The sequence below is a fragment of the Coenobita brevimanus genome, chromosome 60 (genome assembly GCF_032717465.1).
Source record: "Coenobita brevimanus isolate Jiangsu-jjx chromosome 60, ASM3271746v2, whole genome shotgun sequence".
Classification (NCBI taxonomy): Eukaryota; Metazoa; Arthropoda; class Malacostraca; order Decapoda; family Coenobitidae; genus Coenobita; species Coenobita brevimanus.
Window position 1 is genome coordinate 36,807,383 of NC_137013.1, and position 26,628 is coordinate 36,834,010.

General features: G+C 40.3%; 2 protein-coding genes across 3 annotated transcripts in view; one reads left to right on the forward strand and one right to left on the reverse strand.

The window, feature by feature from the left end:
• The first annotated feature begins 3,570 nt into the window (after positions 1-3,570).
• On the forward strand, positions 3,571-18,170 carry eIF3m (eukaryotic translation initiation factor 3 subunit m). 2 transcript variants are annotated; one of them, XM_080275023.1, is made up of 8 exons: positions 3,571-3,648; positions 5,637-5,819; positions 7,045-7,142; positions 11,623-11,847; positions 12,563-12,710; positions 14,417-14,534; positions 15,404-15,547; positions 17,817-18,170. In XM_080275023.1, the coding sequence occupies exons 1-8, from the start codon at positions 3,607-3,609 to the stop codon at positions 18,014-18,016; spliced, it is 1,158 nt and encodes a 385-aa protein (XP_080131149.1). In that variant the 5' UTR covers positions 3,571-3,606; the 3' UTR covers positions 18,017-18,170. The 2 variants fall into 2 exon arrangements, with proteins under 2 accessions (XP_080131149.1, XP_080131150.1); XM_080275024.1 differs by lacking the exon at positions 5,637-5,819 and having other exon boundaries at positions 3,593-3,648.
• Positions 18,171-18,219: 49 nt separating this feature from the next.
• The window catches only part of unc-45 (unc-45 myosin chaperone), a 34,252-nt gene continuing 25,843 nt past the window's right edge, over positions 18,220-26,628 (reverse strand). The window contains exons 17-18 of the mRNA XM_080274864.1: positions 23,976-24,116; positions 18,220-21,992 (exon numbers count right to left, since the gene is read on the reverse strand). Of these exons, the coding sequence (XP_080130990.1) occupies positions 21,855-21,992; positions 23,976-24,116 (279 nt within the window). The 3' untranslated portion in view covers positions 18,220-21,854. The remainder of the gene's footprint in view (positions 21,993-23,975; positions 24,117-26,628) is intronic.

Sequence of the window (26,628 nt, forward strand, 5' to 3'; positions counted from 1 at the left end):
TATCAAGGATTCTCTTAACTCCTCTGTGGAGCTGCACATCACTTACAGCAGTGGTTCTTAAACTTTCTCGTGCAGCGGACCACTTTTAGTAAAACTAATCATGTGGCGGACCCTTAATTATGAGTAGATATCCCTCCTACCTTACCTCTTGAGTTTAAAGGTGTTTGTAGGCTATAATATACTAAAATTGTTACTGAATTAGTTAGTAATGGTTTAACTCGAACATAACTGTTCAAATTTTACTTCACATAACTGTCATAACATTATCCATTTTACGATTTATTACATGTTTTATCTTATACTCAGATTAGCCTGGGGACCCCATGGAACGTTCCAGTAAGCAGTGTCTACTCCGTTTTTTTTTTTTATTGAGGCGAAGATGCACTTGACAGGTTGATGATGATTGGCTAAATGCAACATGTCCAAAAAATATTTACTAACCCAAATTTCCCCCTCAGATATTTGTCGTCAGTTAATAATGCTAGATTATGAAGTAATGTTGCATTCAGCCAATAATCACCAATCTGTCAAGTGCATCTTCGCCTCGGAAAAAAAAAAAAAAAAAAAAAAACTGAGTATAGACTACTTGCTCAGAATTATGAAATGTTCCACATACAAAGTTAATTGTTGATACATAAATGTTCATGAAATCTCGTGAATTCACTGCAGACGACTAAGTGATAGTACTTCACATGCAATATGCAAAGTCTGGATATCTACTCAGAATCTCCAAACTTCAGGTATAAAGTATTTTCACATATCTACAAAATTCAAAATAGAGGGATCCCTATATTCCTGTACCTTCTCACATTGCATATAATGGCATAGTGTATGTAAATGGTTTCTCTTGAATAGCCTAATTTACATTTGGTGTCTACACTAACTGGATCTGTTTCTTGCAGAAGAACCTTATAGCCTGGTCTAAACCTAGCAGTAGTAACATCAAGGAGTCTGCTGACTCTTTGATAATTAATCCATATATATGGGGCTCCCCTTGCATCATACAGTGATGATAAACTCGTGTCGTGGCAATGATAATCTATCCTGTGAAGGGGATGTGTTGACTACCTTGATAATAGGTCGTATTTTCTCAGACTTCGTAGATTTCGTAGTATATCTTCCTATCTTTTTTATGTCCCCCTATCTTTTATGTCACTGATGGCAATACTGAAGTGATATCACTAACGCAGTTCTTTCGGATAATTCATTCATTAGCCAGAGTTAAATATGGATCAGTAAGTGAATAAATAAATGAAATCGATAAAAAGACAAGTAAATAAATAAACGCGTCGTCGTTCTGAACAGGTTAGTCGGAAGTCCCCAGTTCGATTCCCGGGCCGACCGTGGAATCCTTTGACAGTCTAGGTCTCTCTTCCCCTAGCCTGTTAGCATCTATACTCCTTTCACTTTAAATGGCCGTAAAATTGCCCTCTCTCCAGCTTGAATGCTGAGTTGTAGCAGAGGATAAAAGCTGATTATGATACTATACTCGACTCTTTTTACTCTAGCGTGGCCTAAAATTGCCATTTCTCTTGAATGCTGAGGTTAATAGTAAAACATGATATAGTCAAGAAGTACCCAAGAAAAAACGTCGAAGCTCAGCATTGTCTTTTTCTGCCATTGAGCTACGTGATATAAGCTGTAAAAGAACGAATATCTGAGCCAAGTTAGGGTGAAAAGACTATAGTCACGAGGAACTGCTGTGATAAAGTTTGCAGGATAGTAGTTTCGTCTTATTTTATCACTGAACTACGGGAAATGGGCTACAAAATGACGATATTTTCCGCCTGGTTAAGGTGAATAAATTATAGAACTAAAATAGGGACCTAGATTGTAAATTCGATGGTTGCGTGTCGTATTCTTGGGTAATATTTGGCCAGGTTCCTTTATGAATGGCGACAATACACAGTCCCTGAACTACAACAGGAAAAATAAAATAAGATAAAATAAATGTGTCCTTCAATTCCCGTCACCGCGATGGTTCATGAGACAATGGTTTCAGAGGTGATCACATAGCCATCGATGCAGCCATCTTCCCTTCCCTCACTCCACCTCTTTTCTCACTCACTCTCTCTCTCTTCCCTCTCTCACTCCATCTCTCTTCCCTCCGCCCCTCCATATCTGACATTCCTCTCTCCTTCACCCTTTCCATATCTCTCCTTCCCTCCCTCCATACTTTTCTCCTTTCTTCCCTCAACATCTGACCTTCCATACCTTTCTCTTCCTTACCGCCATATATTTCCCTCACATCCCTCTCTCCCTCCAGATCTCTCCTTCTTCCTTGTCGCTCTCTCTCTCTCTCTCTCTCTCTCTCTCTCTCTCTCTCTCTCTCTCTCTCTCTCTCTCTCTCTCTCCGTCCCTCCCCATACCTCTTTCCTTCCCTCCCTCCATCCCTTCATCTCTCTCTTTTCTCCCCTTCATATCTCTCCTACATCTCCACTCTTCCCTCCATACCTCCTTCAATTCCTCCTCACAGTTCTCCTTCTCTTTCTCCATATCTCTCTCCTTCCTTCACTTTCTGTTGTGGTCTTTAGCATTATTTTCCTTCTCTCCTTTTCTCTCACATCTCCCCTTCGTCTTCTCTCTTTCATCTGTTTTCTCTATTCTCTCTTTCTCTAGGTGCTTCCTTTCTTCCTTTTCTCTTCTTTTCCATTTTCACCTTTTCTTCTTATTTTCATTTTACCTCATTCTCTGATATCTTCGGTCATTCTCCCCCCTCTCCATTTTTTTTCCATTTTCGCTCTCCTTCCTTCCGTCTTTTCTTTTCTCCCCATTCGCCTTCTCTTCCTCCTCTTCCTTTATTTTTCCCTTGTCTCCTTTCTTTCTTCCTTCTCTCGCTCCTTTCCTTCCCCCCCCCCTCTCTCTCTCCTTTCCTCTTTCCCTTTCTCACTGTCCATTCTTTCCTCTTTCCTGTTCTCACCTCTGCCCCAGTCGCTCCTCGTTTCACCTTTATTACTACACTTTATTTTTATTCGTTATTCATTATTGTTAACTAACTTAATTCTGGCACATAAGCATTCTTGATTTTGTAAGAAGCTCTCCAAAATCAACAATGATTTCGCGTGATTCCTCGTATATTTTCTCTACATGGGTAACTGAAGTCCGATATGTTTTTAACTGACCACAATTTGTGTTTTAGAGATAAGATGATGCTTTATCAGTACGGCCTTTTCTCAGTTTTTACTTGAGTTACCCATTATTCGTACCGTACACATTGAATTCTCATTTTTTTTTAAAACCAGGTTAAAAATATTTTTTTCTTAATTAAATGGAGTATCATCCATACGTATACAATCCATATCAACCCTTTACTGGGCGAACTAAGTAAAAATACAGAGTTATTCCCACAGGGGACTGTAGATAGTCCGTCACTTGAGACTTTCGCCAAAAGTATTTGTTGGGATGTTTCTGCTTTCTTAATAGAGGCATATTTTGTCCAGTTTAATCCTTTCAAACAGCGATTATAAAAAAATTGTATTAGGTTTGATATATTTAAACCTGAACCCAGTGCAAAGAATAGTACCGAGATATCTTGTGTACGAAATTCTTAAAATTTCCCAAACATGCGGCCTTTACAGCCGTCAACATTGCCCACAAGATACAACCATGAGTGTCTACACATTTTTAGAGATAGACGTCAATGCTCAGGTACAGTCCAAAATATAACACGTTCTTCATATTTATTTGGAAGCAGGGTATTGCTCTGTTGAAGATAGAGGCCGAGTAAATTGTAAGAGTTAATGAATACGTTCTACAAATGGAAGGCAGGTTTGGAGTTGCCTTGTTTGTGTTGTTGATAGCACACGATTTCATATCCTTGGCACTGGGAAATGAGTACCTGCAAGCCACGTAGCCATAGGTACTGAAGAGAAGTGGAAACAAAAGTTGCCTTTGGTCAGTATGATTATGTTACAAATTATTTCTCATGGTTGCATATATATATATTCACTGTGATCGCAGCTGAGAGATGTTGCAGCCTTGAAGTTAAAATCAGGGTAAATGTAAATGATAAGTTATAAATTCTTTATCAAATGTGTGCAGCCTTACCATATTTTGTTGTGAAATGAGTCTTATAACAGGTTACTTATTAATCCTGGATTACGACAGTCACTGGGGATTTTTATAAACTTACTTCAGAAAGCAAGAAATGGGGAGTTAGACTTCATAAATATTCTGCTGACATCTGCCAGTAGCCGGCCATATTTAACGTTGTTAATGCGCATTTTTAAATTTGAAAGCAAACCGTAAAATGCAAGTGAGGTTTGGTTGGATTAAGTCTGGTTTGGTTAAGTCATTAAGAATCCCATTGTTTTGACATGGATTACACTGATGCATTAGTCGGAGCGAAGGTTGGTGAACAACGCGGCCAGTGGGTGAGATTGTTGGTAAACATTGTCGCAGATGACTTGGCTGCTTCCATAAATACCCCCAAATAGGTATATTTTGTCCTTTTCCCGTCACTTCTTGCAATCACAATGGAACAGTTAACTATCTGTGGTGATTATGAACCAAAATTACTTATCTTGAGGTCATGAGGTTTTTATAATATTGGTAAAGAATTACCATTAAGCTTTAGTCCCAGCTCTCCTTTGTGATATACTGTATTTACGATTTAACCCATGGTTTTATATGTGTTCAGTTGGATTTTTACCGTCATTGTTATCAGAAAACATCAGCGTTGGGGATTAGCCCCACCTTACCATCTCCTATCCCCTAAAGGATGAAAATGTACAAAAGCAAGTGGATTACAGCAAGCCATTTTAGGCATTTAAAGTACCGGATGCCTGTTACATCCATGCATTGGATACAAGTGCGTCATCTCTGTTGCTCTTGATCTCCGACAGAAGTGTCACTGATACTTTCCAGTAGGTGTTTGAATAGGTGAGATATATCAGAACTACAGACCACCCTAAAAATATCCAGTGAATGTTGGGGTTGAAACTTAATATGTCAGTATACCAAAATCTATTATATATGGCATGTATTTACTGTGGTGAATGCATTTTGTTGCCAGATTCAGCCTTCCATCCTCCAGGTTCACATTTTGATGGCTTTCTTCCCGTCCTCTGTAGATTTTATTCAGGTACATATTTTAGTGCATAATGTTACATACATGGGTGTGTGTGTATTTTATAAGTAAGTAATCATGGATCTCATCATCACCAAATAAAGAAAATAATAAGTACAAGTTAGTGTGGGTGCTATGTACTGTACATTCCTAAATCATCGTGTATAGACCCTAACTCATATGTAAGGTAGGAAATAAAATATGGTGCTGCATTGTAACCAGTACTACAATTTCCATACTTGTTGTTATTGTCTTAACACAGATATTCACCATCTATACCCATATCACCCTGATTTAGTGTAGTTTAATGATACAGGGAGTGTAAATACAATGAAAAAAAATTACATCAGGGGAGGGGAAACAAAAACTTCATCCCCCTGCTAGGACATGCAGAAGATAAACGCTTATTCCCAGTACTAAGATTTCAAGGCCCATTATGCATTCAGGACTGGATGAAATGTGTATCTGTGAAGTGGCTATGAGTATGCTTCACAGTGGTATGGTATTTACTGATGTATGGTATGATAAAGTGAGGAATTACGCCTGATGCAGCTATATTCTCTCACAGGTGGAGGAGCTTCGAGCATACCTGAAGGAGGTGGGGGCAGAGATCTCTATGGAAAGAAGTCCTAAGGGGCTGGAGGATGACCTGCACAAGATTATTGGTGTGTGTGATACAGCATTCACCTCAGAGGCTACTGAGGCTGAGGTGGAGGCTCTTCTGAACTCCATTGTCTCTGTCCTGATTGTGGTGAGTTGAGGGGGAGGGAAGATGACTGCCTGGAATTTAACCATTTGAGTAGGCTATTATGACGTTACTAATTTATTTATTTATTTTTTTTTAATAGAAAAACCATATAAAAAAGACAAAAGGCAGTTCTAACCCATTTGGTGTGATATCTTTCTTTAGTGCAGCTTGGCTATCATAAGATAATTTTATTCAGTCTTGGATACCCCCCTTTCCCATGCGGAAAGGGTTAACTCAGACAAGGGATATACAGTAGTTATGTGAAGCTGGATGGTGATGGTTGAAAGTATTGAAGAATAATGGATGATGGGATGGGATACTGGCCAGAGTATTAGCATAATGGTTACCATAGCCACTAATTAAGAGTGACAGCCCTTCCAGAGGTGACAGAAGATTTTAAAATTGTGATGTGAATGGTATCAGGACTGTGGGATGGTGTCCAGCAGTGCTGTTGACAGCATTAACCTAGCCTTACACCTATATTCCTTGCTGGGGTAATGTGGTTTTGGCATACCATTGAAATCCTCTAAACTCCTTCAGATTATGTTATTTGTACTCTAATTTATCCATACTGCAGGTAGTTTTATCAACCTCTTCTGTCTTCCTTTCCTTCATTCTGTCCTCATCTGCCTATGGGTGATTCTGCACTGAGTGACAAACCAAATGGTCTCCTGTACACCAGGAAACTATTTACCACGCTTGGTGGTAACCATATAACCAAATTATGGCACCTGGTGGTTTAGCGGGTAATTACGGCACTCCAATCAGATTGAGCCAGTGCAGGTTTATATATAACCAAGGTGTGGTTGGAGATTATTGCTCATGTAATGTCACTTAGGGATGAGTGAGGCTGGTCACTCTCATCTTTAAACCAACTTGCCTAGCCCTGGACTGCTGTGCTGCTCATGGGGCAACACAAGATTAGATGATGAATGAATGGAAATGGAAACAGCTTATAGGAGAAACACTAACAGATTAAGCAGAGACAAGATCCAGGATTTATTCAAGGTTTCCAATGTACAAAACATACAAATGACAAGTAATAATCTACCCTAGTAAACAGACTATCTAATGATGTAAAAAGTGTCGGTTCATTTATATTAACTAGGACTACATTAGAACCTTTGGTATTACTGAAGAGTATGTCAGTTTGATACTAGTGAGAAAAAGGATTGAGGTGATTACTGTTTATAGTTTCTGTTACAAATGGTGTCATTGTGTGTTGCAGGTGCCAGTAGGTGAGAAGACTGAGAGCCTGATCCTGGCATTCTGTGAGAAACTGGCCAAGGCTCCATCTAACAGGCTTGGCCATGTCTGCCTCAGGGTGTAAGTTCACCTATTATATCGTTTTGTTTTGTTTCGTTTTTGAAGGCTACAACATGCTTGCTTGCATTGGCCTTGGTCACCTAATGACAGCTCTCCATGCTGCTCAGTCTCTGGCAGCTTCCCTGTTCAGTCCCCTATCCCTGAGGTCAGACTCATTGACATTGTCTCAGGTCTTTTTTGGTCTGCCTCTCGCAACACTACTCCTAATGTTAACACTTCTCACATTTTGCACCCAGTTATCATTCCCCATCCTCTTCACATGCCTAAACCACCTCAGTCTACCCCCTCCTCATCACAACACCAGTACACTCCAGTCCCATCCTATTTTCAGCTCTTCCATTGTAAACCTTGACCCCCCAGGCCTCGCACTCAGGGACACTGCACATCCACCTAATCATTGTCAGTTCCGTGTATTTGAGCCTGTGAATATCTTCTTCCTTTACTGCTCAGACCTCATTACTATACAGCATTACACTCCAAACACATTCCGCATACAAAGATCCCATAGCATGGAGGGAGAGCCCTCCTAATGTCAGCAGAGGCAATAACTCCCTGAACTTCTTCCAGCCACTCCTCACTGTAGCCACAGAGGTAGCTCCAGCCCCACCTCCAGCACATAACATGTCTCCCAAATAACAAAACTCTTCCACACACTCAAGAGACTCACCAGCAAGATCAGTCCTTTCAAGCCTGACAATCTCCACATGCTCTCCCCAACACACTGCGCACATGAAATCAGCATTATCTCAGTCTTCCTCGATTACCGCTTCATCTTTTATGCACCTACTTATCACAAACACTGTACAAGATGGAATTACTTCCCATGCCCTTGTGGCAAATTGTACATGGCCACTCTCCTTCTTTGACAGTACCCCCACCAGCCTTAGATACCTTCACTTTTGTTTTATCTGCATTTACTCTTAAACCCTATTGCCCCATTCCATCTCTCCACTTCCTAAATCTTTCCTCTGCCTCCCATCCATTCTCGACAATCAACACCAAATCATCAGCATACAATATCTCCCACAGGAGTCCATTTCTGAAGTCACCTGAGAGGGATTCAAGTACTGTAAAAAACAACAAGGGGCTCAAGACTGACCCCTGATGCTCACCAACATTCACGGAAAACTCATCACTCAAACCTCCATTCATTCATACCTGGGTATGAGCACCCACATACATGACCATAACCACACAAACTAACCAGACACTCCTCGATAACCAACCACTCTCCGATCCCAAGCATTCTCATTGCCCACTTCACCAACTCTCTAGGGATTGTGTCAAAGGCCTTCTCCAAATCAGCAAAAATAAAGTGCAGTTCCCTTTTCTCTTCAGTGTGTTTTTTCCTGAAGCCGTAGGACAGTGAATATGGCATTAGTGGTCCCTTTGCCTGGCATAAACCCAAACTGCATCTCATCAGTATTCACTCTTTCTCTGATCATACCTTCTAGAACTCTCTCCATTACCTTCGTTATCTAGTCCAAAAGCTTTATTCCTCTGTAATTTCTTCTTTCCAGGGCATCATCCTTCCCTTTGTTCACATTTACAATGAAAGAAAAGTATTCGGGAGCCGAATGCTAATTGCCTTCCAGAGTATGCTGTTTGTTGGCCAAGTTACAAGCTACTTACAAACCAAATGTGAGGAAAATTCACAAAACTGTACGGAATTCAGTCACTGCATTTCACAAAAAGTCAATCCTTATTAAAAAAATGAAAGAACTATTTGGCCTTTGGCAGCCATTTTGGTGACCTTGACCTTGACCCTGAGTGCCCATATTCAAACTTGGCCATGACTTTGGCCATATCTTGGTACCCTGAAAGTTTCATGTTGATAGCTCAAGCCGTTCATGAGTATAATGGTGCTAAAGGCGGGTGATAACAGCTAGTTGACCTTTGGCAGCCATTTTGGTGACCATGACCCAGGGTGCCCATTTTTGAACTCATCCAAGGTTTTGGCCATATCTTGATATCCTGAAGGTTTCATGTTGATAGCTCAAGCTGTTCATGAGATATTATGGTGCTAAAGGCATGTAGTAAAAACTAGTTGACCTTCGGCATCCATTTTGGTGACCTTGACTTTAGCTCCAAGTGCCCATTCTTGAATTTGTCAAAAATTTTGGCCAAATCTTGGTATCCTGAAGGTTTCATATTCATAGCTCAAGCCATTCATGATATATACAGTAATGGGAAAACACACACACACACACACACACACACACACACACACACACACACACACACACACACACACACACAATTATCCAATCCTACATTGCCCCATGAGGAATGTAGGAGCCTGGGGCTAGACAAGTTGGTCCTGACATTTAAGATGAGAGTGACCAGCCTCTCATCCCTGAGTGGCATGACATGAGCAATAAATCCCAACCACCCCTTGGATATAAACCTACACAGGCTCAATCCGATTGGAGCGCCTTAATTACCGACTAAACCACCAGGCACCATAATTTGGTTATATGGTTACCACCTAGCATAGTAAATGGTTACCTGGTGTACAGGAAACCATTTGGCTTGTTACTCGGTGTTGAGTCACCCATAGACTTAAAGAAGAGGAAAGAATGTAGGAAAGAAAGACAAGAGGAAGGAAGGAAGAGAGGAAAGGGCAGTCACCCAAGAGCAACACTACATCTTGTGAGTGGATGGTGAAGGCCCCCTCCTACCACAGTATATATATACAGGATATATACATGTCATTTTAACTCATTTCAACTTAGTTTATATCCAAGCATTGTTGGATTCAGAAGGTTGATTTGAGTAATAACCAGAGGTGGTCATTTCTACCTCTTAACTACAGGCCATCAATTCTTGTACATGCATTGTCATACCTTATCCAGTCCAGTATTGTTCCTTCAGGAGTGTAGGGGGTCAGGACTAGGCTTCTCAGTCCAGACATTGAAGAGGAGAGTGATGAGTTGCCCATGCCAACCGATATTACGTGAGAAGCAAATTGCTGATACACTAGAAAGCGTTAGGAGAAATACGCTGAGGTGATTTGGCCATATGGAGAGGATGGAGAGCGAGAAACTAGTGAAGAGAGTGTATGCGAGTGAAGTGGATGGGGAGAGAGGGTTGGGGTGGTCAAGGATAAGATGGAGGGATGGAGTGGAGAGGTATAAGAGAGAGGGGTGTGTGAGCTGGGAGCAGGGCTGTGAAATGACGGGGGACCGGATGACATGGAGGTGATTTGTTTGTGGCCATCCTTTACGGGATTAAGGCATCAGGCAGTAGATAGATAGGTGTTTTCTTGATGTATGGTTGTTATTGTACTTGTGATAGGTAACCCCTCTTTTTTATATATACAGGTATTATGTTTATGTTGTTAACGTTGGGTCTGGTTAGTACTTGGATGGGTGACTGCCTGGGAACACCAGATGCTGTTGGCATCCCTACGTGTCAAGTGGGGTTGGTGGAGGATTAGTGCCCCTCCCTGTAAAAACAATTAACTCTAAGCCCTTGGCCACCCCATTTGGGATACATGGCATCTGGCAATGGATGGATGGATGGATGTTTATGTTGTTACTGCTAGTATATTATTCTCCAACTTAAGAGATACTCCCTTCATTGTGAAAGTGTTAGTTTATTCTTCAGTATCTTTATCAGTTTAATGACTGCTTTCTTGCCGCCTCCAGGTATCTTTATTCATTGTAGGGCAGATCTGTTGTAGTGAAGAGTTTTGTCTTATGTAGCCATAATTATATTTTTGATAGTGGTCCCTGTAACCAGGATGATAATTATAGTAATGTAGATTTTTTTCATTCATTGTCCAGTGTTTTAGTTAGATTTTGTTGTTAGTGTCTGATTAATGGTGTATATCATGATTGTCAAGAGATTATGCTTTCTTGAGGGAGAAGTTTCTCTTGAAGCAGCCCAGTCAGTAAGTCATTCCTAAAGGATTTTCAAATGCAAGGTGCTTCTCTTTAGCAAAACCCGTCTTGTTGTCCTAGTGAAGCTCTGTATGGTTTTGCATCTGTCTTTTACTTCTGTATGATCTAGTGCTGCCTACTTTTCCCTTAGTCTTTATCATTCTTTTTCTGTACCTGCCCTCCTCTCTTCTTATTTCTCTCATCTTTCCTGTCACTTCTTATTGCTTTTCTTTCCTTTACAGGTGGCTTTACATTGAGTGACAAGCCAAATGGTTTCCTGTAAGCCAAGAAACCATTTACAACGCTGGGTGGTAACCATATAACCAAACCATACATGCTCCCTACGTGTCAGCAAGTGGGTTGGTGGAGGGTTAGTGCCCCTCCCCATAAAACAAATAAATCAGAGTCAAATGGCCACCCCTTATGGGATTATGGCATCTGGCAGTAGATAGATAGATTTTTTTTACCTTATGCTTGCCATTTAGTTTTTAAAATTAATTACCTCTACTTTAATTTTGTTACCCTTTCTACCCATGCAACGTGTATGAAGTGACGTCTTCCACCTCACGGCAAATCCATGATCTGTTCCACTCCAGCCTGAACCTGCTGTTCCATGCACTGCCAGAAAACCTTGGTGTGCGGTACCATGTCTACTACACGATGGTGCAGGTGTCAGGTCAGATCGGGCAGGTTCAGGCCGTGTACCAGTCAGCAGAGAAGATGCGCTCCACCCTTAACACTGCCCAGCCTCCACCCTCCACTGAGCAGATGCAGCAGCTTCTACGTCTTCTTCACCAGACCCTCCTGGCAAATAAACTTAGGTGGGTGATCTAGTAGTTTGAATACTTTGGGTGGGTGGTTAAGAGGTTAGAATACTCCAGTCAGGGTCCCAGTTATAGCTTCTCCAGCATTTGATCTACAAAAGGTACCTGGAGGAGTATTGTTCACCTAATATGATCAGTTGATCAAGTGTTACCTGTAGGTGACTTGACACTGAATGACAAGCCAGATGGGCTCATGTAGTCCCAGAAGCCACTTACTTCATTGGGTTAAAATACATGAAACTACTGAATAGCAGATTAGAAATAAGGGTATATGAAGGTGCACCTCTTGCAATTTTTTCAATTTTTCCAAATGTGAATAACATAAAGCCAAATCATTTTGATGTGAGATGAACAGAGGTAATAATTAGGCAGTCACATATGGCCGTGACACATTTAAACAGAATTCACTCAAGAGGAGGTTCTGGTATATCAACTCCTAGTGTAGTGAGGAGTTTAAATCTTCCATTATGATGGCATAGATAACATATATTTTATTTTTGCCACCTCCACATGATTGTATGAAACTGAAGGGAGATTCTTGTAGTGAAGGGGTTAGTGATACTTTATATAACTCCTCCACTTCAAGAAGGCTCTCCTAAGCTTAGTTGTGTGGTGCTATAGTATCTAAAGTCAGTAGTAGGCTATGCTGTCATAATTTAGAGGCTTAGAAAACAAAGGCAGACCAAGCTAACCATAATGATACATGTCCTAGTGAGGATGCAAGCAAAGTGATGATTGAGTTGCTGGGGACATATACGACAGAGAATGCGTCACAGGCCCGGGAGGATGCACACCGCTGCATCATTGCTTCACTGGCTGACCCCACCACATATATCATGGACCATCTTCTCACTCTCAAGGTAAGATATACGGAGAAAACATACACGCACATTTGCTTGCATGCGTGCATGTGCATACAGATGTGCATATGCACACATGCAGTGCACACAAACATATTATGGTACAGTATTCTAGTTAGCTCAGTCATAAAAGATGGTGCCTTCTTATGACTGTATATTCTTACTATCTCCAGATGGGTTTATTTGCTGAAGGGAGATACTGTATTTTGAATTGGAGGGATTAGGTGCAATTTTCATTAACCCTCTTGAGAATGATGACACAAATTGCATCATATCAGAGTTGAGCTGAAGAGTAAGCGATGATGTAGTGTGCGTCATTATCAGTTTTGGGCTGAAGAGATACTGATTAGGCAGTTTTTGACAAAAGTATTCACCAAAAATTAAGTTTGAGCATGAAGTGCATCAAACCTTGGTGAATCATAGGGGAGGGTGTCTATTTCAAGGTCAACACACTCAAACAGTCAGAGTCCTCTCGGATTTTGGTAGTGTGTGGGGGAGTGGGTTGCATATATGATTTTTGCCAGTTTACTCAAAAACTATTGGTCATATCGAAATTCCAACAACACCATGAGAAAGCTTGTGAAAATCTGCATGTGGATATATACTTTGCTCTTGTACACTGTAGGCAAAATTTTGTGCAAGGAAGTTGGGAAGCTAGTTTTACTCGGGAACTAGTTTATATTCACTGCATTCCGGTTCATTTGCTCATCAGTTTTGTGTGTTTTTATTAGGTTCTCTTAAAGAATAGACATCAGCAAAGATAGTGGTATGCAATTCATACCAGTATAACCAATTTCCAGGGCAAATAAAGTCAATGGGAATGTTTTCCTTTGTACATGGTGAGAGGCTGCCTTCACTCCATTCTCTCAGATCATTTCACAGAAACTTATAGAAAACTTACGGTTCCCGAGAGGGTTAATGTCTTTATTACCAGAGGTCTTTCGTAACGTGAATAAAATCATCTTGTGTCTGCGGGAGAGTAATGAAAAGTACTTCATTGTATTGAAAGGGTTAAATCTTTAAAAATAAGAAAAATCCCTAGAAGAACAAACATGGATAGCCATAGGTTGAGAATAATGAGAGCAGAGTGATGGTAGCTAAATGTGATAGGTTTTGGTAGTGCAGAGACAGAATATGGTATTGTACCTGAGGATGTGACACTGGCAGAAGCGAAGCATACTGTGAAGAACCAAAAGAATGACAAGGCGGCAAGTTTTGATGAGGTGTATAGTAGGATCAGAAAATGTAGTAGAGTGGAATGAAATGTTTGGAAATGTGTAAGAGAGTTGAGATGAGTGGGAATTTACCAGAGAAGTAAAAGACTGCTGTGATAGTGCGTTTGTACTATTTTGCTTATTCCTGTTTTTGGATCCTACCCTCCCTATTTGTTAGTGGGAAACAGGATTAGGATTGTGATGATGCTGATGATGACACCATTATTTACATGTATTTATCAGTTTCTTGGTATCATCATCTTCATCATCATCATCATTTTTCCTGTTTAAAGAAAAGGATGGGCATATAATTTAGGATTGTGATGATGCTGATGATGACACCATTAATTACATGTATTTATCAGTTTCTTGGTATCATCGTCTTCATCATCATCATCATTTTTCCTGTTTAAAGAAAAGGATGGGCATATAATTAAAGAGAGTTGAACGTGGTCCAACCTGGTCTTGAATCTTAATACCGTACTATTTCAGCCTGTGAAGTTTCTAGAAGGTGAGCTGATCCATGACCTGCTAACAATCTTTGTGTCAGAAAAGCTGCCAGGCTACATCCACTTCTACAACAACCACAAAGAGTTCATCTCTTCTATTGGTAGGAACCTTATTCATTTTATCCAGCACATATGGGCACTTCCCATTGTTGTGTTATGTTGTAACAGCTTATGTCTGTTTGTTTTTTTCTTTGTTTGAGAACTGCCTAATAGTCTAGTGATTAGAATCCCCTGGTTGGAGTGATGACCTCAATTAGGTTCAATCCCTGCAAAGTGACTGGAGGTTTTTCAGTTATGGAGCCAAAACCACCAGGGTTAGCAGTACTAGCCAGGTCATTTGTACTTGACTACTGTGACCTAAACTCAGGTCCATACCATTTGAGAAGAATAAAATGGGATTGGCTATTACTTTTTTTTTCTCTCTCTCTCTGACACTTATTTAACTTGGGGAAAAAGCCCTCATATTGAAGGGATTAAAGTAGGGTGTGTCTGACCCCACCTGCTTGAAAGTATTTCTTAAGCTAAATACAATCATCTTAAGCTAATAAACATAACATGAAAAGTGTTAATGTGTATCCCTTATGGTTCTGGTGGATACCAGTTTAACCAGGTGACTGAATTGATAGCAGATCAGGTTGGTTGGAAGAATTTTGTTTGTAGGAATGTATGATGGGGGTATGACACCCCATTTATTTCCCGGTGTAGTGATAGTTGTCGGATTGACTCTAGTCAGTCGGTGGTATGAAATGTGTAACTGTGGATATGTATCCGTCATGCACACACACCCTTAACCAAGTCCTTTAGTGGGAAAAGAGATATGGATGGTGATGATGATGGCCTAGTTGTCTGTTATACAAACCTCCCAAAACTATTTCCCCACAATCCAGGAAGAGGTCAAGGTAGGCAAACTGTATATACAACTGAAGTCATTTACTCCATGCACTATTAACCATCTCACTTCTCACCCCAGGACTGGACCATGAAGCAAATGTGCGCAAGATGCGACTGTTGACATTCATCCAGATGGCCGAGAACCAGACTGAGATGAGCTTTGACATTATCATGCAGGAGCTTCAGCTGGGGCCAGAAGAGGTTGAGGGATTCATTATTGAAGGTGAGATTTTTTCTACAACTTTTTTTTTTTTTTTTTTTTTTTTTTTTTTGAGAGAGAGAGAGAGAGTGGCTGGGAAAAAAAGGTAGGACGATGATGAAGTTGAGGGATTCATTATTGAGGGTAAGGTTTCTCTGTTAGCATTTTCTTTAACTCCTTTTGTGTAATGTCATTCTTGATAATACAAGGCAGTTTTATGCAGCTCATGAGTGTGCCTGGGGAAGAAAGGTCAGGATGATGATGATGATGGCATTATATTAATGGAAGCTATACCTAATCCCTCCAGTTCGGAATGTCTATCTGTCCCTTCATCTCTAGCTTCCTTTCTGGTTGTTCTATAGCTGCTGTTGTAGACGGCCATCATTCTTCTCCTAGATCTATCAGCAGTGGTGTTCCTCAGGGCTCTGTCCTATCACCAACTCTCTTCCTTTTATTCATCAGTGTCCTTCTAAGCTGTACAACTAACCCTATCCACTGTTATGCTGATGACTCCACCCTTCATCTTTCCATTTGGTTCCCGCAACGTCCATCTCAGCAGTTACTTCAACAAACTAGGGATGAGGCTATGGCACACCTAATGTCTGACTTGGCTCGTATCTCTGACTGGGGTAAAAATAATCTGGTTGTTTTTTATGCATCAAAGACAGTTTTTACACCTGTCAACCCGACAAAATCTTCCACAGGTATACTCACTAATGTTTAATAATATTCAGATTAATCCTGCATCATCCTTGAACATGCTTGGGGTTTCATTTACTCGGGACTTATCTTGGAAAGATCATATTACATCTCTTGTAAAATCTGCTTCCAAGAGATTAGGTGTGCTAAGCCGACTCCGTTCCTTCTTTACTCCTGCACAATTGTTGACTCCATACAGGGGTTTTATCCACCCCTGTGTGGAGTACAACTCTCGTGTGTGGGGAGGCTCCCCACATACAGCTCTTCTCAATAGGGTGGAGTCAAAGGCTTTTCGTCTCATTAACTGTCCTCCTCTTACTGACTCCCTTCAACTTCTATCTCTTCGTCGCACTTTTGCATCTTTATCTCTTTTCTATCGCTGCTTCAATGGTCACTGCTCCTCTGAACTGTCTGCATGCATTCCTCCACCTCTACGACGGGCACGTAGCACCCGTCTAGCAGCAAACTCTCATCCCTTTTCTGACCAGCTCTCTAATGCAAGAGTTAACCGTTACTCCCAGCCCTTCATTTATGCAAGAGGTCAGCTTTGGAACTGTCTCCCTCCGTCTGTATTTCCTACTTCCTATGATCTCCAGTCTTTCAAACGCAGTGTGTCCAGGCATCTCGAAATGATCAGATCTTGAATTTGGCTGTCTCTTGTATTTTGTTTTTCTCTTGGAAGGAACAACAATTGTGGGCTTGCAGCCTTTGGTTCCTTCTTCCTCACATTTAAAAAAAAAAAAAAAAAAAAAAATGATTAGATTAAAATATAAAAGGTTTCTTCATACTAAAGGGATAAAGATAAATTTTGTAGTAATGTTATGGTAGTGATGATGCAGTACTCCAGTAACTTTTTGGAGCATACAGTTCATGTGGACGATATCACCTGTGAGCTGGAGATTAGAATTTTGAAGGCGTGAATGATGAGTAAAAGGATTGATCGATAATTTCATTGGGCACTTTGTTGATTGTAATCCAAAATGCCATGAGAACATTGTGGATTGATAAACAAAGTTGTATTTGGTAGCAGTGTTGCCTTTAATTATTGTAGGTGGAGTTTGCCATTACCTACCATTGTTACATTGCAAGAAATTGTTGATGATGATACTGCATTACACCATTATTGCCCCATCAGGAATGTAGGGGCCTGGGGCTATATTATGTAGTCCAGCCATTCAAGGTAAGATTGTTCATTTACATTTCCCTTAGTAGCATTGGATGTGCAGTAATGCAGTTTGGTAATTACTATCTTTGCCTTAAAATCAAGTAGTCAGATACAGTAAAGGCAAGGATGTTTTTAAACTGTTCCATGATATTCAAAACTACAATATCTATCAAGCCCAGTATTACCACCAGCCTACCAAATTAACTACTTAACCTGTGTAGTGTATCTATGGTTAACTGGCGTCCAAGTGTCGTAAATACAGAAGCAGCAGCCAATTCCACATTGCCTCTTGCAAGATGTAGGGGCTCCAAGACTAGGCTACTTATGTGCAACCTTGACTTATCAAGAATCGGCATCTAGGACGTCATAAAGCTAGTGCTTGTTCTTTCCATGAGGACTGAGTAACAAATCCTGTCTCATCCCCTGCAGCCCTGAAGACAAAGCTGGTGAGTGCACGAATGGACCAAAACCAGCGTAAAGTGTTTGTAACATCCCGAGTCCATCGAACCTTTGGCAGGTCTCAGTGGCAGGCACTACACGAGACACTCACTGGATGGAAGGCCAACCTCGCCCTGGTTAAGGAGTCCATGCAGGCCATAGTCAATGCACCTATGAATACTGGGAAATGAGCTCAAACTTTTTTTTTTTTTTTTTCCACCTGTCATCTTCCATTTCTTCTTTTTCATCATGCATTTTTCTTTCAGTAATTTAGATTGGATGATGATGATGATTTCTTCCTCCTACACCTTTCATACACAGTAGTTTCTTTACCTATTTTTTAAACAGAACTTTTTTTTTTTTTTTTTTTTTTTTTTTTTTTTTGTTAATAATTTGCAGCTGGTTTTCATATTGCCATTTCTTCATTACGTTTTCTGCTTAATAATCATAATTTCGCTGTGTATTCTCTATTCTTGTAGCAGTTGTTAATGTCTCCAAATATGTTTAGACCCTCATGTTTTCTATCATGTCTTGTCAGGCTCAAGTAAATGAAGATGAAAAGAGGTGAATTTTATTTCAGAAAACATTAATTTCTGTTGTGGCTAACAGAATAGTGATTTTGCTGTTTTACAGTACCACTTTGTTAGGTGTTTTGCATGACTAAGGCAAAGTATTTTTATTTATTTGTTTATTTAGTATACCTCATAATATAGTGTTTTCTTTAGAAGTGTAACATTTACAAGTTCTGGTACTTTTAATAGTACATTTGTACCTGACCAAATTCAGAGCAAAAACAGTCATTAATGAGCTGGCTGGGAGCTTTAATAAAACAAATGAAGTTTCTGTAAAATTTTATTACTACAGGTCTAGCTAACAATTGCACTTGGTTCAACATTTTATAAAGCAACATTCATACATTTATACGTATGAAAGTTGTACAAAAACTGTACATAATAAATAACAATAAGGCACTTACATCATTCATACCAGAACTAGAATTACAGGTGAAGCTACTCTTTTAGTGTGAATATTATTTTGTCCAGCTAAAGCTATTGGCAGGCAAGAATGGATAAAATACTGTGTGGATTGGTGTACAGTACACTGTACCATTTCAGTGTAATGTCACTGTCATTATTATAGTCTTTCTGCCTCCAGATGATTTTACTAAGCATAAGAAAGGCATGTTTTACTGAAGTCATGAACAGATAGTGTTTACTTTTCTTCCATTAAACAATTTTATTATGGTTAGTAGAGGCAGATCTACTGAAGGAATAAATTACAGGCATACATAACAAACAAGTTGCACTGACACACAAATGCATCATAAAAGTTAAGTATAATTATGTTAACCTAAGAACTGGAAGAATTCTCTTGGTTCCACATTAGCTACAGGTAGCCAGGTAAAATATGGGAGGGAGGGAGTTATAAGGGAGTGTTAAGAAGTGTGATGTGATCATCAGGACTATGAAAGGAAAGATAGGTAGAGTAGTGGCTGTGCTATTAAATCTATGCAATCAGTGGGGTAGGCAAGCCCCCTGTTTATTGAGGTTGTTTAGAAAACACCCATGGACAGGTATTGTTTAGTTACATTGTACTGTACAGTACATAGTAAGCAACAAGAAAGCAATATCAGAATTAGGGTATTTTCCATTATGAATTAATGATACAGACATAATATTTTAGAAGGGAAGGAGTTACAAGGAAGTAATAGTGTATGGAAAGTGTTTGTGGTGTAAATGAACTGGCTATCAGGACTGCGAGAGGAAAGGATGTGTATAAAGATTAATAGCCGAGACTGACCCCTTCAAACAGAGGACGTGATTCATAATTCATTCTTGTAAACTCAGATGACTTTGTTCATCTCTGGAGAGACCTTTTGTTGTATGGAGTTTAGAAATAATCTTCAATAACCTCCTCACAACCATGTCTCTCCCAAAGCAGAATAAAATCATCTGGAGGTCGAAGAATATGATAAAAATAGTCATCACAGTGAAGGGATTAACAGAGACAGAGTGAGAGAGCCATTAATGGACATTTTACGGACACATTTCCCCAATAACATGAGATACTGAGTTGTGATTCGTTTGGATAAATGATGGTACCTCATTTACCCCTTTTCCTAGTCCCCCCCCCCCATGCACAAAATTAACCCGTTAACTGCTCATGGCGGTTTTTTGGAGGTGTCTGTGGTGCACAGACATAGGGGTAGAAATGAAATTTTCCAAAGGCCAACTTTTGTCTTAGGAATTGAGAGAACACATGACAAAGTATATAGTAACAAAATATTAGCTCAATATTTACCTTGGTAAAGCCATGGATGAACATCAAAGTGTCTGATTCCCTATTGGAATGTATGGTTTTCATTTTCGTTTTCTTTTTTGAAGGCTCAAACATGCTTGCATGGGTCGGCCTTGGTCACCATGGCTGTATATTCGAAATTCACCTGCACAGCCAGGTCTGTATTGAGCAGTCGCACTCGGAACAGCCCAGGCTGTATAGAACAGTTAACGGGTTAAATAGCTGTCAAGAGGATGTCTGAGCCCCTGTAGCATTTGTCAGTGCTACAGTATATTCTGGGCTAGAAAATTTGCAAATCTGAAGTACTGCAGAGTTTGAAGGTGGGAGGAGGCACTGCAAGCCAAGAAGGTGGATAGATATGGTAAACTGAGTGCATGAGAATATGAGGTTGATAAGACTAAGAAACTGATAGTGGATCAAACTTGTTAGGAGTTTAGGATGGAGATGTAGCATTCTTTCATTTTATGAGGCTTTTACAAAAACAGATCGTGTAACAAATTTAGTGCTACTGTGGTTGTACTGTGAGAAACCTGCCCTCTCAGTGATCATATAAGTGAAAAGCTGATCATCATCATCATCCGGACCTCCTTTCCCACCCAACGGCAGGGTGAGGATCATAAAACGAAAATAGTCCTATATCCTTACTGGTCGTACAAGAAAATGATTGTATACCAAGTGAGAGTATAATGAGGGTGTGTTTGTGGCAAGGGTCTGGCACCCCTGTTTTTAGCTGGTGATATCATAATCAATGGCCTGACTGTAGCTGGTAGGTAATGTGAAATGTGTGAATGTTTATGTTTTATGAATAGGAGGTGAAGTCAGAAGTCTGGTGGCATGTATAGTAAGTGAGTGAGAGAGTATGGGACATTTACTTGGGCAAGCTTTCAATAGTTCTTGCTCTCGAGATCTATCTCAAGGAGGGAAAAGAGGCTAGGATGGAGTTTAAAAACTGTTCACGTATCAAGTGCATTTTTAGTAATCCATCCTGTCATAGTAAGGTGGAAGCCTTTACTGGTATCATACAAGAAAACCTGAATTAGACAGTTCCACAAAAATTTAAGCTAATATGGAGTACCATACTGTCAACTGTATCTCCCTTGAAACTTCCTCACCAATTGCTTTTCACTGTCACTAAGCACCGAACCCTCAATCTATTAGAACCTCACACAATCTTACATCCACACAGAGTATGCTGCAGATAAAATTATACTTACATACTGAAACTGTTTACAAGTACTCTGAAGATACAACAGTTTTAACCTAACGTGGGCCCTTTTCAGGTAGGGTATAATTTCCTCTATTTGAACAATCCACAGCATTGAAACTAAGACCCAGAGAAGGCTAAGTTCCTAAGGATTATCAGCTCCAAGACCATAAACATGAGAACAGTGACTCAGTACCTACTTTGAGGTGACATGGCCTGGGGCTAAAACTAAAACTATAATGGTAATAAAGAATTGGCCAGTATCACATATTCAAGTACCAGGTTAGGATGAGAGGGCAGTTGAAGAGAAAGACTGGCAAATCTAGATGTGTGGGTATTTTTAGGGCAATATGAAAGGTGGATGTTTAGAAGGTGGTTCAAAGAGGGTGGTGTTTTTAGGTCAGTAAGATGGAGCAGGTATTTTTAATGGAATATGATGAGACAGTAAGAAAATGGATGTGATTTTAATGTGTACTTTGGAGGGTTGTAAAACCTGGCAAGTATTTTTAGGGTGGTAATAATAAAAGTTAGTCGTCCACGGCATCAGGATCCTTGATAAGCTTCCACTCCTTGGCACAGACTTTGAGTGCATCGTGCGCATACTCCCGAGCCTTAGGTAACACCAGCTCAGGGTTGTCGATTTTGGCAATTGCCTCCAGGGCAGTCTGGCAGGGAAGGAAATCATCATCATCATCATCATCATCAGTACCACCACTGGCACTAATTACCAACATCACTATCAATAATCATCATTATGATTATCATGACCTTTTTTTTCCCACCTAAAGATGAGGTGAACTACATTCCGCAATTTACAAGTATTTTTACAATGATTACATGAACCTTTTCACCTGAATGCCATACAGTTAATTTTACTCAGTCCACCACCAGACAATTCTATGTGAAATAAGGAAGACCTTTCATAGTGATGGGGTCAAACCCCTCCTATCTGAAAAATCTATCCTAAGTGGAATTAAATCATCTAGAGATATCAAGAATAAAACAGAATCATCATCTGACTGAAGGTGTCAATTTCATCAACACAATGATGATCTTTGCTCTGTTCTTACTAATGTTAAATGTTGTCTAGCAGAGAACACTGTGTAATAAATGGGTTAGATAAAATCTCCACAAACCCCTTCCATATCATTCTGTGTGTTGTATATTACTCTACATGCCACAGGATAATTCAGCTCTTGAGAAACCTCATAGTGAAGGGCTGTCTTCATTAGCTCCTTCACTACAATGATGTATTTTTCATTTTACAAGGCTGCCACCAGACTGTATTATTCAAGTTAAGAACCTTCTAAAAGTAGGGAACCTAACAAATGCTGTACCTAACCCCTCCAGTCTGAAATGTCTTTCCTAAGCTGAATAAAATCATCTGGTGGTAACATCCATCCATCCATCATCCAATCCTACATTGACCCATGAGGAGCACAGGAGCCCAGGGCTAGGCATTTGGTCCCGACATTTAAGATGAGAGTGACCAGCCTCACTCATCCCTGAGTGGCATTACATGAGCAATCAACCCCAACCACCTCTTGGATATAAACCTTCATCAGCTCAATCCGTTTGGAGTGCAATAATTACCCACTAAACCACCAGGTGCCAAAATTTGGTTATATGGTTACCACCCAGCAGAGCAGATGGTTTCCTGGTGTACAGGAAACCATTTGGTTTGTCCCTCAGTGTAGAGTCACCCACAGGCTGAAGGAAGAGGAAAGAATGAAGATATGAAAGACAGACAAGGGAGTGTAAAGTCACCCGTAGGCAGAAGGATAAGGAAAGAATGAAGGAAAGACAGAAGAGAATGGAAGGAAAGAAGGATGGAGAGGAAAGGGCAGACACCCGAGAGCAGCACTACATCGAGTGAGTGGCAGGAATAAAAAAGGAAAGGAAGGGTTTAAGTATTTTACTGGAATTGTAGAATTAAATTTTGTGGGCATTTTGCATGGCTACTAAAAGATGCTTAGTGACGTATGAGGGACAGGCAGTTCTCATTAAAAGTGAGGGGTCTATTTCAAAATATAATTTTCCATAATACTAAGTAAGCCAGACTGGCTTTATGGGTAGCACATGTAGTTTAATAGGCAATTTTCTGGTAGTTTACTGTGAACCTGACAGAAAACACAAAAAAGGGTGTTAGAGGATTTACAGTACAGCAAGTCCTTGTCATATCACCTTATTTATGTTCTTTTTTGTTTTTCATAGCGATTTACGGAAATACTACCATTTAAAGTTTCACTGATACCTATAATGCTGATCTGCCACTTTCCCCAAAGTACAGCACAAAATATATGGAAAATGTGGATATTTTGGAACAAATTATAAGTTAGGGATGTGTTCCAAAATATCTCAACATCTATACAATTACGCAAGCTGGCAAATAAGGTTTATATGTAGCAATGGAAGTTTTAAAAGTTTTCCCTAACACAGTGGACTTCACAGGAAATAAGAACACACACACATAAAGTCAACTTTTAGTGGAAAAAAGAACACATAAAATGGCAGCTTCACTATACCTATTGTTGTTGTGGCCCCAGGCTCACCTGAAATATGTACCTGGTGGACTGTAGGTTTAAGTAAAAGGGTGGCTTATAAGTTATTATGAGGATATATGGTACAGTACACAAATTAAATCTGACCTTGCAATGTGTGTCGATGATTTTCTCTGCAGTGGTCTTATCATGACTGACCAAGAGGTAGACGATGACACAGCCACGGTACTGAATATCCTTGTTGGCGTGGGAGAGAAGGAACTGCAGAATCTCTTCCCAGTCCTTTGCCTGGGGGGTGAAAGTAGAGAGAAGTACAGAAGGATAATAATATGATGAATGAAACTTAGCTGCTGCATCTCACAGACACATTATTCATGCCCCCAGAATCATGGCTGTGCCTCAGAGGCCAACATTATTATCCATCCATCCATCATCCAATCCTGTGCCGCCCCATGAGGAGTGTAGGAACCCGGGGCTAGGCAAGTTGGTCCTGACATTTAAGATGAGAGTGACCAACCTCGCTTATCCCTGAGTGGCATTACGCGAGCAATACACCCGAACCATCCCTTGGATATAAACATACACAGGCTCATCCGACTAGAGCTCCTTGATTATCCACTAAACCACCAGGTGCCATAATTTGGTTATATGATTACCACCCAGCGACACGTAGTAAATGGTTTCCTGGTGTACAGGAAACCATTTGGCTTGTCACTCAATGCAGAGTCACCCATAGGCAGAAGGAAGAGGAAAGAAAGACAGAGAAGGGAGTGAAAAGTCACCCACAGGCAGAAGAATGATGAAAGAATGAAGGAAAAACAGACAGAAGAGGAAGGATAGATGAGAGGAAAGAGTAGACACCCAAAGCAGCACTACCTCGAGTGAGTGGATGGTAAACGTCCTCACGTACTGCATTATTATTATTATTATTATTATTATTATTACATATTTTTATACATATATCAGTCAATCTACCGACTATAAAAAAAGGGGGGGGAGGCCAAAACCCTGTCATGTGCTCCCCTTACCAACCTGTTTCAATGTTTCGCTACACTCATCAACTTACACTCATATCCATCCACCTCCTTCTAGGCCTGCCATGTCTCCTCCTACCTTCAGACTCACTCACATGTACCCCTTTCACCATCCTAGCTCCATCCATTCTCTCCATTTGACCATGCTATCTCGGCACACTCACTGCTACCCTAATATGAACTGATATCACTACTTCACATCTTTTGCAAGTTCACATTACAGGTATTTTTTATCTTATCCACTCTATGCACTCCGTGATCCCAATATCATTGTTCTCACTACTGGCTCTTTGCTCATACTATAACAAAGTCTTTCACCCATAAGTTAATATGGGCTCTACACACCACACAACCCTCATCCAGCCTCCACATTCAAATTAAAGCCTTTGTAGTTTGACCAAACTTTTTCCCTTTGCCATTCCACTTTCCAATTCCTTTATTACCTCTCTTTGCTAATACTGTACAAAGGTACTGAAATCCGCTCTCCAGTTCAAATCTCTCCATTCATCACACTAATGCCTGCTTATAAATGAGGAGGAAGCAGAGTTAGGATAACTTTTATCTATCCATCCATCCATCCTCTAATCTTGTCTGCCCCATCAGCAGCAAAGGCTATGCTTTTCAGTCCTGACATCGAAGTTGATGGAGAACACCCACTCCCCCGTGTGGCAGTATGTAAAGTAACTCCCAGGGACCCTTGGACTTGAACCCTTACTTGCCACATCCAGCTGGTGTACTTAAGCTAACAGACAAGATATCCTGTTTCCACCTAATGTAGTAAATGGCTTCTTAGGTTTCCACTTGGTTGTTGCCTAAAGGTAACAACTGACTGAGTGGATGGATGTGGAGAGGTTGCATTAAAACAACTAGACAAAATTCAGAACAAAGCTGTTAGAATTATTAACAACCCTGCCATCACAAATAAACTACCTCCCCTACAAGTAAGAAGGAATGTTGCCTCCCTTGCATTATTTTACAGATATTTTTATGGCAACTGCTCAGATGAAGTTGCATCCATGGTGCCACCTCCCCATGCCTTCCCTCGTGCTACACGGGCATCTGGTAACGCTCATGACTGGACTGTCACTCAGCCATATTGCAGAACTTCTGCCTATCAGAATTCTTTCATTCCTCGTACTGCATCTCTTTGGAACTCGCTTCCCCAGAGTTGTTTCCCTCCAAACTTCAACCTATAGCTGTTCAAGTCTAACTGTTACAGATACTTTATGAACAGAGGACACCAGTAATCTGGTGTATGGATTAATATTTTTTTTATTCATTTGTTTTTCCTTCCTCTGCTCTGTTTAAAAAAAAAAGAAAAAAAAAAATGATGATGATGATGATGGGAGGCATTATACTCCGTCTTAGCTCAGAGTTTGGTGCTTCGTCACTAACCCGTTCATAGCTATTTCACGAACAAACCTATAAACTAGTCACAATACCCAAAGAATCTTTAATGTTTCATTACTTAACACAATGGATTTGGTGAAGTTTAACCTCATCATAAGAGAGAAAAAAGTCCACAGTTGGAGCACTTGTAGTATGGAGCTGAAGTGATCACCATCTTCTTTGTTAACAAACAGGGAAGCACACTGCTAAGGGAATTTGTCTGCGCGTTTCAAACCTTGCCGTGCCCGCACCATAGGTAGTTTATGCACGTGGTTCATTTTTGGGGGGTCAGGCACCTTGTTGTGTCATAGAAAACCGTGGCATAGGCGACTTGACGGTATATATATATATATATATATATATACAGTAAAAGTCCC

What these genes read in the sequence shown, in the direction of transcription:
- eIF3m (XM_080275023.1), top strand. Translation starts at nt 3,607, where the DNA reads ATGAGTGTCTACACATTTTTAGAGATAGACGTCAATGCTCAG. An exon ending in GGCCATGTCTGCCTCAGGGT is followed by an intron (nt 7,143 to 11,622) that starts GTAAGTTCACCT and finishes GTTCCACTCCAG; the next exon opens with CCTGAACCTGCTGTTCCATG. An exon ending in TGAGGGATTCATTATTGAAG is followed by an intron (nt 15,548 to 17,816) that starts GTGAGATTTTTT and finishes CATCCCCTGCAG; the next exon opens with CCCTGAAGACAAAGCTGGTG.